The following is a 15,453-nucleotide window of genomic DNA, read 5'->3' on the forward strand; positions in this document are numbered from 1 at the left end:
GAAGATGTGGATCTGCTCTCCATGCTCAACCAAACAAATAAGCTAAGTCCTAAGCAAATAACAAGTCCTAGTTATTGTATTTAATGCATTTTCATAAAGTGTTGCAAAGGACTCAGGATAACATGAGCAAAAGGCCACTCCCAGAACAAATCACAGTGCAGCTCTATACCAGATTCAGCTGCCAAAATAAAAGGAATTGATGCAAGAATTATGCTATACATTTAATATTTGGGAAACACTGCTTTGCAAGCTAATCTAGTAAATGTTCTTCTCCAGCTGATAACCCTGGGAATTCACAAGGAGATGAGCTTGAAGGAAACATTTCTAAGCTTAAGAGCTTGGCAGGACTTTCAATCTGTTATGTACCTAGCTGCATAGCAGATGCTGTAAAAGGACCTGAAACTCTTATCCCTTACCTCTTTGTCATTTCACTTGCTTTCATAGTCCCTTTACCCACAGAAAATACAATTCCACTCCTTGCATTTCATAAGGCAGTGGCCAAGAGCTTCTTTTTTGTACCAAGTCTTCAGGTAGTAACTAGACTTGGTACTAGGGACTTAGGTACTAAGACTTGGGTAGTGATAGAATTTAGTGCACCATAATTAAGATGCTTAGGTGGCTGATCAGAGCACAGCTTTGAAGAAACAAGGGAGCTAGTCACAAAAATATTTTGCTATAAAAATAACACAAAATCACTTGGTGAGCACATAATATGAGACACATTTTTAACTTCTAATTATGTTGTTTTAGTACTGGAGAGCTGCATTCATAATGCCTAAGAGATATTTGTACAACCTCATCTTGAGATAGCTCAAGGTGAGCTGCACAGCCCAAATTAAAGGAGTAATTCCACAGCTATTTAACATAGGGGTAATTTTTTTATTTTATTTTTGATAGTTTTTTATTTAAATCAGTGTTCACTTGCCATTTGCAGCTAAAGGGCACTACCACATTTTCTAGCATAAGATAAGGAATGCCGAAATATCTGAGGAAAGGACTGTCCTAGAAAAAATGCAGGATTCACAAGATTTCACAAATTTGAATCTCAGCAACCTCCTCTGTACTTACTTCTACCTATTGCTCTATCTCATAGCACAGCTGCATGCCAAAGTAGACCCCAAGAGGCTTAAAGCTGAAGCAAACAAGGCTCTTACTCTGCTCTTTACAAAGAAAAGAGAAAGAAGTAAGGAAAGTATGGAAAGACAAGAAGAAAAAATCCATATGACTGAGTTTTAGCCTCCTCCCATGTTTCCCATTAAAATTTACTTCACATACTCCACTTAACTATTTCTTTTTTGAGAATTTGCACTTAAACCTGTATCTTATATTTCCAGATACCCTTTGAATAGAAAGAATGCCTGGTTCCCAAATCAATTACATAACAGCTCAATTTTCATTTTCTAGAAAAGAGTTCAAACTCACCCGATTAGGGTCTATGCCATTGACCTGGCGGAGCTGCTCAAGCATCCACTGCGTTCTCCTCACAAATGACGTGGAGCCTTCAAATTGCTTCACCTTTGTAATAGATGCTTGGGCTGGTTTCTTGTTTGTCACTGAACATATAGAAAACATATAACTGAAATGGGCTTTGTGATTCAGGAGCATGCTGTTTACTTCACTTATCAGTAGCTGTTTTGCTGGTGTATTTTCTACAGTGTCTCATGAAGCAAATACATGTCACCGATTCTGACAGCAGAATGCATTATCTTTCCAGGATAACATATTGAAAAGCATATTCCTTATTCTCAGAATGGTGGTATGATGCCAAACAAGCTGTTTAGTACTCAAAATTGGATATATTTTAGCCATTATCAACTTAAGTTACCAACATCCTGTAAAAAACCCCAGCACTACAACAAAGGTCTTTCCATTTCATTCTCACAATCACAGAATGGTCTGGGTTTGAAGGGACCTTAAAGATCACCCAGGTCCTATCTCCCTGCCATGGTCAGGTTACTCAGAGCTCCATCCAGTCTGTCCTAAACATCTCCAGTGACAGGTCACTGACCACCTCTCTGGGCAGCCTGTCCCAGTGCCTCACCACCCTCCCAGTAAAGACTTTTTTTTCCTAACATCGAACCTAAATCTACTCTCTTGCAGTGTGAAGCCATTTCCCTTTGTCCTATCACGACATGCTCTTGTAAAAAGTCCCTCTCCAGACTTCTTGTAGGCTCTCAGGTACTGGAAGGCTGCAATTAGGTAATTTCAAAGCATTCTCTTCTTCAGGCTGAAAAAACCCAATTCTCTCCGATTTTCATCATAGGAAAGGTGTACCATCAACTACCTTACTGTTCTCTTTCCCCCATGTTAATTTGCTGAAGTTTCTCATATTCAGCACTGAGTATTAATAGTTTCTTTCTCATCTTCTCAATTGAGGAAAACAGAGAAGGTAAAAAAACCCAACCATATGACCATGTAAGTATATACACCTTATTAAAAAAACCTGTTACTTTAGACTGAATTTGATATTGCTGATTTAAAAAAACAAAGTGTTTTTCCAGTCTTTTCACAACATGGTACATGTAGGTCATGCTTGTATAAAACCACCAACATCTGTGACATTTGATTGCCAGCCAAGAAACATAGGTAAATGTGCTTACTACATATTAAATCCATCAAATCAGACAATAGTCTGTGAAAAACACAGGTATAAGAATTAAGGAACTAAAGTTTTTTTGACACCTTCCCTTCCAAATATTAGGTACCCAAACAACAACCATGAATAAAAATTATATTACTTATTATAAACAAAATGTATGTTAAAAACCACAAAAAAGAAGACTGCTCTGATTTTGGAAAAGAATAAAAAAAGCAATACAATGCTCAAATTAGTGTATCATTAAGTCAGAATCGTGTTTTCAAAGAGCACTTAATAAGGCTAGCTTTTCAACAGCAGGAAAATTGACTTCCTGCATTAGATGTTTTCTCTAAACAAATATTCTTTTAATCAGTGTAACCCCATGGAAGTTCTATAAGTAGCTTTAGACACTTTCTGTAGTCAAATGTGTATTTTATTTGCATGTCACTTTTCTGTTGCTGTACGTTAAGTCACTCCCAAACACATTTCCACTTTCAGTGAAGAAATAATTTGTATAATCATTGTATTGCATAATCTACTAAACCTGGTGTGTCATCTATTTTTTTTCCTACCTAAACTCTTTCCAAAAATAATTTTACCCATATGGTCCACCAAATAAGAGTATTATTGGAAAAGTTGCTTTTCTCTGCTTTTAGATGCTGGCAGTCAGAGCTTCTAAAATAATCAAGACTTAAACAGCAAGATTGCATATTTTTGTGCACCCCATTTGCCCAGATATTCAGGAAAAGTAACAGGCTTCCCGCTCTGAAAAAGCACGCTGCACGCACTTCTGCACCCAGAGACAGAGTTAAACACTAAGTAAATACAGATGTAATACCTTATCATTCCATGAAGTTAAAAAGTTAATATTGGTTCTTAGGATGAAAATTTTAAAAGACACAGATCAGTGTCTTGTTGTTAAATGTACTTTGGAATACATTAGCAAAAGAAGGTCAATATGAAAATCTCTTTTCAGTATCTCAAATTTAGATGTTTTCAGTTCTGAGTGTGTCTGTGAAAGTCCAAACACCCTTATGAGAACTAAACATGATAAACAGAAAATTCATTCCAAGGAAATTTTAGCAGGGAAAAAGAAAAAAAGAGATACTAGCATTCCAAAGGGAGATAATTGTTTTTAAGAAGCTACCTTGGATAGAAGGCACAGCTGGACTAAGTATATTGATCAGCCTATTGACAAGAATGTAGCAAACAAGTTGCCAGAAATCTCATTGACAGTGGAAGCACTGAGAGCCAAACTGGTGCATAGTGAAGTAGGTGATATAGAATCTTCCATCAAATGGTACAGAACACAGAAGATCAATGCAGTATCAGAAAGGTAGCAGCAAAATTAGGCCAGAACAACTACTGAAATGCAAAGACAGCTATTACTAAGAAGTGAGATTAGTATTAAAGATTCATTGCTTACTCCATGGCCCATGCATCCAAATGTAACAATCCCAACAAAGCAGGGGTGTCACGAAACCTGTCTATACCTACGGGGTATATAGATGTTCTGTTTCTACTTCAAACCTACACAGTAGTGAGTGCGAAACAAACTCAAAAACTGTAAAAGTTTATGTGCCTATCTTCCCTAAATTTACTCTTTGTTTGTATTTAAACACTTTACAGCATTCTACTAGACCAAGTTTCATATATCTTCTACAAATCAGTACTAATTGAAGGTTATTTAACAGTGGCTCAACTTTTATGGCCTGTGGATTATTCTCTTTCCATGCAAAATGGGCAATGATCTACTGCTAAATGAGCTATGTATTAAAAAGAAAAAAATTGTGCCTACTATATGTAAATCACACATATAATTAACACTATCAGCTCTGCAAAACAAAGAGTTTGACACCAGGAAGCACTAGATGTTTTCCCCTCTCAGAGTCTCATGGATAACCAATCATGAAATGTATAGCCTTAAACTTTCATATAGCAAACTTCCTATTGTTCTGAAGGCTTATACATGACATACATTTAAATGCTCTTGAAAACAGGGGGCATTAATCTTTCAAGGTGAGAATACAAAATTTTACAGATGATATTTAAACACTAAATGTCTAATCTCAGCATCTCCAGAAACTGGTTCACTTGACATATCCAAAATCTACTTCTCTAAACTTCTTTATATAGCACTTTTAATAATCAATAAACAGCAGCTTTGTCTTCATCTGGAGCCATTAGTGCTCTGTACTGCAGCGAAAGATTTACATTACATTCCCAAACTTCATCACCTCCCTAAAATGCCTATTATTGATGAACTATAAAAGCATCTTGATTAGATGACTGTTTCTGTATCATCCACCACATAACTCTGGGAGAGGCCAAGAGGGCTACTCCTCTGTGAAGGAACCTACAAGGACCTTGGGCATGTCATCACCTTAAGCAGAAATTCAGATTGCAATGGTGCAATCCTCTCGGGAAAACAGCAGCTCCTCCTTTACATCTCACACTCATGATTACTGTGCACAGCCAAACAGATCTAGATGCACTTCACCTTTTGTGTGGTAGTATTTTAGGAAACAGTTAGCATTTCTATAGCATTCAAAAAATCAGCTACTCACGAACCCACCAAACATGCTTTAAAACCATCACTTAGTCCATGACAGCTTGACAGTAATATGGCAGTCACTGTAACTACTGAGAAACCCTTTGGCAGCCAGGAAAACCATCCTCACTAGCTGCTCATTATATTGCTTAAAAAACTAGAGCACTTCACCAGCCACTGAGTGGGAGTTATCTTGCAAACATGTAAAAAGTATTTTCTAAAAAAAATAGAAAAAGTGTCGAATTAATTACATATACCTAGATACATTCCCTCTCCAACAAATCATTTAGGCATTTTTGCTAAGATCTTACATGATCATCATCTATCTTAATAAAAGCCAATATTTAAGTTATGCTTCAATTTTAAGTGGCTTTTTTGTTTGCTTTGCCTTTTTTTTTAAACTGTAACACTGTGCCTTCAAAATAAAAAGCTGTGCAATTTATGATGGAAGACTTAGTGAGATTGGTGACTTTTTTGTATCTTTGTCCAGTTGCTACTCAATTCTGCAATGTTGTCTCAGAGGACAAAGCACACGTAACTTGTAGAAATGCCCCAGAAGTTTGAGAAAGAAGTATTTCTTGGGTTTTCTTTCAAATGTCAAAGTACAAAGGCTCAAAGAAAAGGCATTAAGATATCTATGAGGCCTGGCCCCCATTTGCTATTCTTACCTATATAACTCCAAAGCAAAAGGAAAGAAAAGATGATCTATCTCTATTCCTTCAGCATAAGAAGGTCTTCCTTCTGTCACTAAGACAACCTTACAATTGTTTTCCCCTCATTTCAAAATCTTACACTCTTCCCAAAGCAAGGAAATGAAGACTAGGCAGGGGAAAGGACACTCACATATTCCCTTAACCCTTATGATAGTAGAAGTTTGTATTACTCAGTTCTGCAAGGCTACAGGGTAGTTCAAGCTACTACTGTTCAGGTCACATGGTCCCCAAAGTATGGTCTTGGCCGGCAACTTCCAGATTTTCCTACAATACCTTTCCCACAATCAAAGAAATAAAGCTGAGAATTAAGATGGAGCAAACAGGTGCATTCTGACTTACTTAGGTCATGAGGAGTAAGAGCCAGATATACATGAAACTGTCTTAGTATACCATGTGAATTTTAGGAAAACTGTTTCCTATCTGCTTTACATGATGGTTGTGAGCTTTACTACCTATCAATTCCAGCTCTGAGTTTGAGCATCAAAACTTGTAGTGTTTCATGTTTTCTCAGAACAGTTTCAACTAACACTGATTTAATGTGCAGTCTGAATTAATTCTAGAACTTTGAGCCTTCCCACTGTGATTGTCCAACTATCACCTCTTGCACACCTGCCGCACTTCTTAGACCTCAACGATCTATATATAATACAAAAGGATGCTCTGAGAAGACTGTGGCAAAAAGAATTCAGACTTATGTTGCCACTTCCAGGATTAATTTTTTTTTTTTAGGTACAGAGAAAAGGAAGGATATATGTTTGCAGCAAAAGACAGCTAGCCTCACTGAAAATAAACAAAACCAGCTAAAACTGGGGCAGGTTTAAATTCCCGCTTGCTGGTCAAAATGTTCGTAAGCTGAGGCCTGACTTCTCAGAATGGCATCTCCTTTTTTTTTTTGCCCATATTTCCTCTTTCCTTCATTTGACAGTGCTGCTTTCTCACCATCTGGGATCTAAGGAGTTGAAAGCAGGGACAAGCAGCACAGTCCCACCTTCTCCACTTGCCAAATAGGACATGAGGATGTAAATGGCCCTAAATACATAGCAGTGTAACCAAACATTAATTCCTTCTGTTTCTTTAGGCACAGCATAATGTTTTGACATCAAATTGGAAGAAAGAGAAGCTTTCAGATACAAAAGAGGCAAACTACTCCTAAGTCTAAACACATACTGGTTTTCCCACAGCCCTTCCCAGTAGTTCAGATAACAATATGCATCATCTGTCTGCTTAAATCAGCTCTACTGCATCACTGCCAGCCTCATGCTTCAGGATAAAAATGTATGAAACGCCTTTCTCTACATGCAAGTTATCTTTATCTGTTGACTAGTAAAAGAAAAATCAAGTACTAAAAAAATTGGTTAACCTGGAAATTCAGGTTAAGATACTTCTGTATCTTCCTAAGATAAAGGACTTGATAAAAAAGTGTTCTGGTGACTTTAAATGAAAAAAAAAAATATTGCTTTGAGTTGCAATGAAAAAATACTTCTTTTGTTCATGCATATGACACCATGAAGTGTTATAAGCCTGAAGTGAGAGTCTTCCAACATGACTGTATTAATAAAAAACTGCTGCTTAGAGGCAGAATGCCTTGCCTTTGGTTTCCCCCCCCCATATATTTTTCACAGAACTATGTAAATAATTGTCCTTAAAAACAAACTTTATGACTATTCAAACACCTGAACCCCTCATCATCCATGTCCATTGCAGAAGACTCATCTTTTGTTTCTATCAAAATTTTAAAGCTATAAATATAGAATTTTTTCAGTTTTAAATTAATAACTTGCTTAAATAATTCTTAAAATACTACAGCAATATAGTTTAAGTTACTGATATCAAGGCAACTGCTTTTCATAGTGGCAGTTATATAGACAAATGTAGGTAACAGTGGGAAGAACGGCAGACTTCATTTTGTCACCAGAGAGAAAGCTTCTGCTTAACTGCAAATATCTGCAAAGGAATCTTATTAAACACATTTTCACTTCCAGAATGATGACTGAACTTCCAGGTTTTGTTTGAATTGCCTTTTACTACTTTATATTGCAAAGCAGCCAACTTTCAAACTTTTCCCACCTCCTTTTTCCTGCGCACAGTCAGCTGCATTTGAGGACTCAAGATACTTCCAGTCAAAACCAGCAGATTTATTGTGTGTGTGTTTAGTTAAAACCTAGTTGAGAGGACAGCATGGTGCTCAGGCAGATCTACCAAAGCAGGGTAACTCTAGGGAAGATAACAGATATTCAAGCCATGTCCCAGGGAAGAATGATGAATTTCTCACAACACAGACACCAAAATCTTCATCAGGGGACCTCTCAATTAGAATAGAGCTCCAGCTGATCCTGACCTAGAGCATTTTATTTTAGTAGTTCACCTTGTCCTGGCATGATAGAGTCTTGTCTCTTAATTGGAGAATATTTGGTGATTGAGAATTTCAGTTCACTCTATTTTTCTGGATCACTTATACCTTCAATCTTCTTTGCTCTCCTTTCCTTAAAAGGCAGGCAGCATTCTACAAAGACTTTGCTGAACAGCAAGCATACTTTAAAATCACCTTGTAAGCATGTATGCACACTGCAGAAAATCTCATTTCAATTTAGCTTAGAAATCAAGGCTCAAGACACAAACCATAGTGAATGCATGTGTGGGTCGTCCTTTTATCACATTCTGGTCACTTCAGCACCTGAAACTGTGAGGAACCAATTAAAATCATTAGCACAAAAGTGCTTGTCAACTTAAGTGGAATTTGGCATAATTCCCGTGCAAGTTAACAGATGTGCATCCTTAGCAGAGAGTACACTAGGAATTACCTCACCAGCCTGAAAACAATGTTTGAACTTCACAGCAAGTGTCATGAGAGGCAGGAAGAGGCTCTGGAAAATTAAAGCCTGAATTTGTTACTCAGTAACTCATACAAGGAGAATGGTATTTAACAAATAGTGCTCAATTTCTAAGCTTGCTCAAATAACTTGAGAGGCTTCAGGTTATGAAACAAACTGGCCAACAACTTTTAAGATTCTGCATTCTAAGAGAATACTGTTATAAGAGGGTAGAGGGTTTACTGGAGCTTTTAAAGTTACTTAGAAAACTGTGTTTTTCTTGATTTTGCACTGAATCAATGACCTAAAATACAGCAGATGAGACTGCTACTAAAAAAAAATACTTTCCATTAGCAGATGTAAGAAAGAGCTATTACAGTCATTCAAGACAAAATCCCCAGCTTTTGCTATACAATGGCCTCAGTCAGAACAGCAGTGGGCAAATTATTCCATGCACTTGTAACTCAGACTGTCCGAGAGAATTCCCTTCACATACACGTGCTATGAAAACATCTAAATCTCAATATAAGCAACTAAAAAAGTCTGTCAGACTTCAACCACTTAAAGCTATGAAGAAATTGAAACACACACATACACACGTCCCCAAACCAATAAACACCCCAGAAATATATCGGTGGGGAGGTACTTAAAGGTACAGCTGAAATGTGATATAAAGCCAAATGAGAAAATAAATTTCAGTTTGGAAACATTTTAAAGTTTTATTTTGGGCTCCAGGTCAGTACTGAAGTGTTATTCAACAAGTCTATGTGGACTGAACTAATTTTGTTCAATCTGCAAATGCCAACAATAGAAGCTACTACTACAGAGGTACATTCTAATTTCGCTCTACAAAGTAACAACTATCAAAAAAACCTAATCTGAAACAAAAAACTGCCATGAAGTCAGAAATAAATAAATCATGTCTGTTAAAAGCACTACTGCTTTGGTTAATTTTGTTTTGAAGTACCTGAACAATAGGATTGTATCTGCCCAAGTAGTTAAGTATGAATTATTTGAAAGCATGCGTTTTGTCTGACTGAATTGGACCAATTTCCTACCAGAAAAGAGCCAGTGAAAGTACAAATTAGTTGACAGTACACAAAGGATAGGGTAAAGGAAACTTACACTGAGGGAAGTATACTTTTTTTGAAGCAATATCCATAGTGTTCCTAGACACAGTACACTAATAAAGCCCTTGAGAGGGGAAAATCCAATTACTCTCTTTTGCAGATTTTGAGTATTAGAAATACATTTATATTTATAGCCAAATTAAAAATGGGTGGAAGGAAAAAAGAAGAGTTGTTCCTCAGATCCGGGTTTCTCCTACATTCAAAAGGTTAAGACTAAAGATATCCTGAAGCAGATAAATGCAACAGTTTGAAAGACTGTCTGTGAAAGAAGAAAAAAATGCCCAAAGAACAGGCATGAAACATATAAAAAGTCTGGATCAGAGAGAGCTATAATCTCAAATATTTAAAGCAGTTTCACAATCTAGGACTCAGCAGTTTGAACTTGAGACACCAGACATGTCCCCTTAGCTTCCAGCCATGCTGTGAATGCTGGTACAAGGTCTACAATGGATGGAGCTGCCTGCTGTCTTGGTGGGTGGTTCTACAGAGAACATTAGTAGTACTGCAGTCAAATTTTAAAAAAAGCTCCTCCATATATCAGGAGAGAAAAAATACAATGTTACAATAGTGCAAAAAAGCCCTAAACCATATTAGCATTTAGAGGACAGACACTTCTCCAAACTAGGAGACTAGAAGTACAGTAAAATCACTTTAAAGAGGGGAGAGGTTAAAAAAAAAAGAAAAAGAAAAAAGAAAAAGGCCATAAGAACACAGTCTGGATATGAAGAAATGCTGAAAAATTGCCAACAATCTGAACATCGAGAGAACTGATACTACAAGCAACACTATAATGCCTTGAAGGTTTGTTCCTACTTTTGTCACTATGCATTCATGCAAAATGCAACAGGAGGGGTGTATTTTACAGTGGACGAACTGCTCATTACATCTCCCTGTACTTAACCCTTCCAATTGATTTTCAGCTTTCCTAAAGTAGAAGTTGAGGTGCAGACCAGGACATGATAAGGCAAATTTCGTACCTGGCAAGACTGTGAAAATGTGAAAAAACCTACAAAAATATTGGCAGGTTTTCTAAAACTATATATTTGAATTTATGAACTCTAAACACAAGCAGACTGAAAGACAAGCACAGCCTGAAAAATGAAATGCGATGTTGCTCCTTTTTTGTCTCATGACATTTTATCATCTTTTGACCAACTTTTTTCAGTCCCTCGCAGTGCATTGGAGGTAACAAGAGTGGATCATATGTACCATGCTACATGTTTCACAAGAAACTCTGGAAACACACTTGAAATGGAAAATGCATTTGATTTCTTCCAGCCAGACATTAGAAGGTTCAAACTAGACCAGATGAAAATAATTATTCTGATTTGTTTAAAATGGAAGACCCTAAATGAGGCTACTTCTTGTATCTACCATAATCTGTTGAGAAGGCTCAACATACTGGTTGCCTAAATCCTGAGAAAATGGGTAATTTGTGTTCACTTTCATAAATCTTCTGTCACACTTAACCTAAAGCAGAACATATCAGGTCCACCCATTCTACAGCAGGATACAGAAACACACCAAATAAAACCATGTCCATCCAATAGTTTCAGAATTAACATGTAACATCCACCACTGAAAAGCAAAGTAAGATTCAAATACCAACTTTAATAAGTAAGACTTGACTTTCAGATTTCCTCACGAGGGATATTGCTCTGGAAAATTAAAATCAAACACAATTTCTTTCACAGCATAATATTGTTCCAATCTTGACACACTATACTGCTAAATTCTGGAAAAGATAACCAACTAATTTATGACTGAGCAGAGATACTTTTGGCAATACTTTTAAGGAGCAAGTATAAAACCAAGTTAGTTTTTTTTGATAGAACCTTTCATCTCTCACTAGATGTCTTGCATTTAACAGCATCCTAGCTCTTATTTATTGTACTTGTCATTCAAAGAAAAGTCCAATTCAGGACTAACAGAGATATCCAAACTCAATCTTCAGGGAAAAAAATGTCCACTGGTATGTGACAGTCTTAGAAAGCATCCAGCTTGTTGACAGAGATTTAATCTGAATCTAATACTCTGCTCTTTCTGCAGAAAGTTTATGCTGCTTGTACCAATTCCATCATGAAACTCTAAGAAGCCTGTACACAGCTCTCAGATTACCAAAACATTCTTGATTTCAGACAGACTGGAATTACTTTGTCAAAACATGCCAGAGTTCCTTCACAGCTACCTGCTCATTTATACAGTTTAAGATCACAAAAGTGAATCTGACTTCTCTCAAGGTCACCAAGTCAAACTCCTGCTCAAATTGGGGCAAACATTATCATTCAGTGAGGTTACTTAATTGCCAAAGATAGTAAACCAAATGAAGAGCTTCACTTTCTTATGGGGATTTTTTTTACCTCTCCTGACTTGACAGGCAGCCCTCTACCCCAGGCAGTGGATTATTCCAGCCCAGGTGCAGGATTTCACACTTGTCTTGGCCAAACATCAGGAAGTCCCTTTCTGTTTCCCCATTCCCACATCTAGAGCCGCGTTATTGAAAGTCCTACCTCCCTCCCCTCCAATTTGGTATCACCTGCAAACCTGAGGGACACAGCACATCCCATTATTTTAGTAATGGAAAAGGAAATGAACCAGGACTGGCTGCAGGATCAGCTTCCACAGCCACCATGCCACCAGCAGCCATCCCGTTGTGACACTGAGCCACTGCACAGACACAGAATCACAGCTCTGAGCCCCGTGTGCTCCTCTCAGCTCTTCCTCTCACTTCATAGTTCCAGCTTTGCTATACAAATTACCCCATCTGCCTACAAGGACAGGGAAAGCTGTGCTACATGACTCTATTCCCATCTAAGTGAGTGATATTAGGTCTACTCAGGTATTCATAAATTCCTTTACAAGCATCAATTTACTGCTGTAATACAGAACATTAATGTAATGAGCTATAGATATTTTGTCTTTTAGTGTCAGTTTTACGTAACACATAATTTCTACCCGCACCAATATTTTACTTTAGCATTACTTAATTATTGAAAGCTCAGGGTCTAACACTTAAAATCACATGAAACATAGTGTTTAAGGGCCTAGAGCTGAGCAGATTTACAAATAAAATTTGATTTGCAATTTTCAATTTAAGTAATTTTTCCTTAAGCTTATATTGAGAGCTTGAATGAACTCTAAAAATACACAGAAATGACACACTACCCAGAAATAACTCTGTTAATTCAACTTAACTGCCCTCTTGCTGTCAGCATTTACTTCTGTTCAAGTTCTATATTCTTAACATTTATGTCAGTCATTTTTACTGTGCCGACCACTCCGTAAAAACTGCAAGCACTTTAAGGTAGGGGAATAAAGTAAAAGAAAAAATGCCCAGTATTTCTACTAGACTGTAATTTTTTTCTCTTCCCTCCATTCAAAATTAAACATATAAAGAAAGAGAAGAATCTCCAAACACCAGGATTAACAAGTGTATTGTCAACACATGCAAAATGATTCCTATTTTTCTTGCATGAAATTTATTACTATGCAACTTACATACATTTTTGTATTTGCGGTTGTCTTTGTAAAAAGGGTTTTTTTGTAAGTTAGTTTATGACTCCTTGGGAGGTTTTTTTATTCTCTGCTTCATATACCTCTAACACAGAAAATTCCCATCCTGAAAGAATAGGTCCTCTGTCTCTTCTGAAGTTTTATGTATAGTAGAGCATTTGCTTGATTTTTCTGTTCTCTAATACACAGTATTAATATAATCATAATCTATTATTCTAAGCCTCATAGCTTGTAAAGTTGCTGCTAATAGCTTCTTCCCACTGCACAGTTACAGCCAAGAATCCCCATGACTGTTGGCTTGTCTGCTGCCTAGTCCATGAAGGCTGTCCTGTAATTAACCTGTTAGAATCATCCATAAATACTCTTTGATAAAACAAGACAAATGGTGCAGCAAAGAAGAAAATCTGTCATCTTGACTGTAAATTGCTTAGTTTAAATGTATCAATGTGTTTTTCAAGGGCTTGGAACTACACTAAAATTTGCTGTTAAAGACATGAACAGAATGGTTTTAACTTGAACTACAGTAGTAGCAATAATACCTCCATAGGTTTTTCAGTTTCCTTAAGCCATTACTCTTTGTGAAATAAAATTCTTTCTAAGCTTGCCAAAAGACTTTAACATATAAAACCTTTATAGTGTAGCTACTGAGACCAGTATCTAGCCATGTTCTCCTCAAAAGACAATAACTGGCATTTCCAAAATAAAAAAGTCCAGTATAAAATTTTATTATAAAAATTTAAATGAAAATACAGTTGCATTACTGAAATTATTAATAGCTGCAGACAAAACATGTGACTGCATCCTGAGTAATACCTTCACAAAGCAAATCAGTATCACTGCAACACATGCACTCATACTCAGCTATGGCAATTTAGAAAGTAAATTCTGAACACTGATCAGTAGGTACATCAAAGCACTTCCCCTAAGATACTCCATGAACTATTTCTGCTTATACTCCATGAATTAAGGACATATTTTAGAAGATACTTCAAAATTTTACTTCATTCTACGCCTCCTTGTTGTCAATCTCTATACTAGAGCAGTATTAGTAATGCTTTGTATTTTCACTGCAGATTAGTAATTCCCTAGTAAATCAATTAATGATACAGATGTTAAATCAATGTAAGAAAAAAAGTTTACTGCCTAATGTCCTTTGAAATTACATTTTCCATGTGATCAAACAATCAACTAAGAACCAAAGTCATAACATTCAGAACATTATTTACATGTATTGACTTCTGAGCTTAAAAGCACTAAGAAAGAGAAAGGTATACTTATAGATCAATGACACATATAGCTACTTTTTAAGTTTAAAATTCAAAAACAATACGATGAGAGCTGACCAACAAAAAGAGTCAAAACTTCCCAAAGAAAATAATTTTCCTTTAAAGTTGCAGATTTTGTCAATTAGGTTAAACTTCAACAACTTTGTCCAGAGATGCAAATTACAAAATTGATCCCTCAAAAACACTCACTGAATAACACTTTTATAATTCCACAGAAAAAATCCGACAGTTTTAACTCAGATATAAAAAAATTAAATACTGTGAAATTGTAAGTTTCTGGTGTATCACTATCAATATATTAAAAGCAAAACTGAGTTAAGATGCCCTATTTTACTGAGAACTTTAGCATTTACTGAAGACAGAAGACATGAAGTCCCTCTCCACAGACTACAATATATTATGCAATCTGTCCAGTTGCTCGACAGGCTGTCAAGAGGTGTAAGGCCCAGTCCAATCCTGATTTACACACATGGCCTTTATACCCACTCATCAACTGATGCAATCAATACCAATCCTTTCATGACTGTCTATACCAAGGACTTAAGATTGGATGTTTTATGGATTAAAGAAGCAAAAGAACAACAAAGTTCAGCCAAAGCAAGAAGAGAAGTAACTTCAGCGTCATAAGCAGTTCCCAGTGAATGTTGTTTAAGACTTATGTTGTTTAAGACTTATTAAGAAACCTCAAATTTACAAAAAATAAGTCCTGGAGAACAGTGTAACAGGACAGTTAGTAAATAAATGTAAGCATTACAAGCAACCTATTTCTAGTTTTTTAATGCCTAAATGCCACTTAAAGAGTTGAACCAGGACTTACTTCAGAGAATCGTGACTTACCTAAAAGCCAAAGAATGGCTATTTCTAGTAAACAG

At 36.5% G+C, this 15,453-nt stretch overlaps 1 protein-coding gene across 3 annotated transcripts in view; it reads right to left on the minus strand.

Annotated features, from left to right (window-relative positions):
- STXBP6 (syntaxin binding protein 6) overlaps nt 1-15,453 on the minus strand; it is a 95,652-nt gene that overhangs the window by 22,525 nt on the left and 57,674 nt on the right. For all 3 annotated transcript variants that reach the window (XM_077180387.1, XM_054634779.2, XM_077180388.1), the window contains one exon: nt 1,423-1,553. In XM_077180387.1, the coding sequence (XP_077036502.1) occupies nt 1,423-1,553 (131 nt within the window). The remainder of the gene's footprint in view (nt 1-1,422; nt 1,554-15,453) is intronic.

This window comes from Agelaius phoeniceus, chromosome 6, assembly GCF_051311805.1.
Source record: "Agelaius phoeniceus isolate bAgePho1 chromosome 6, bAgePho1.hap1, whole genome shotgun sequence".
In the NCBI taxonomy this organism is placed as follows: Eukaryota; Metazoa; Chordata; class Aves; order Passeriformes; family Icteridae; genus Agelaius; species Agelaius phoeniceus.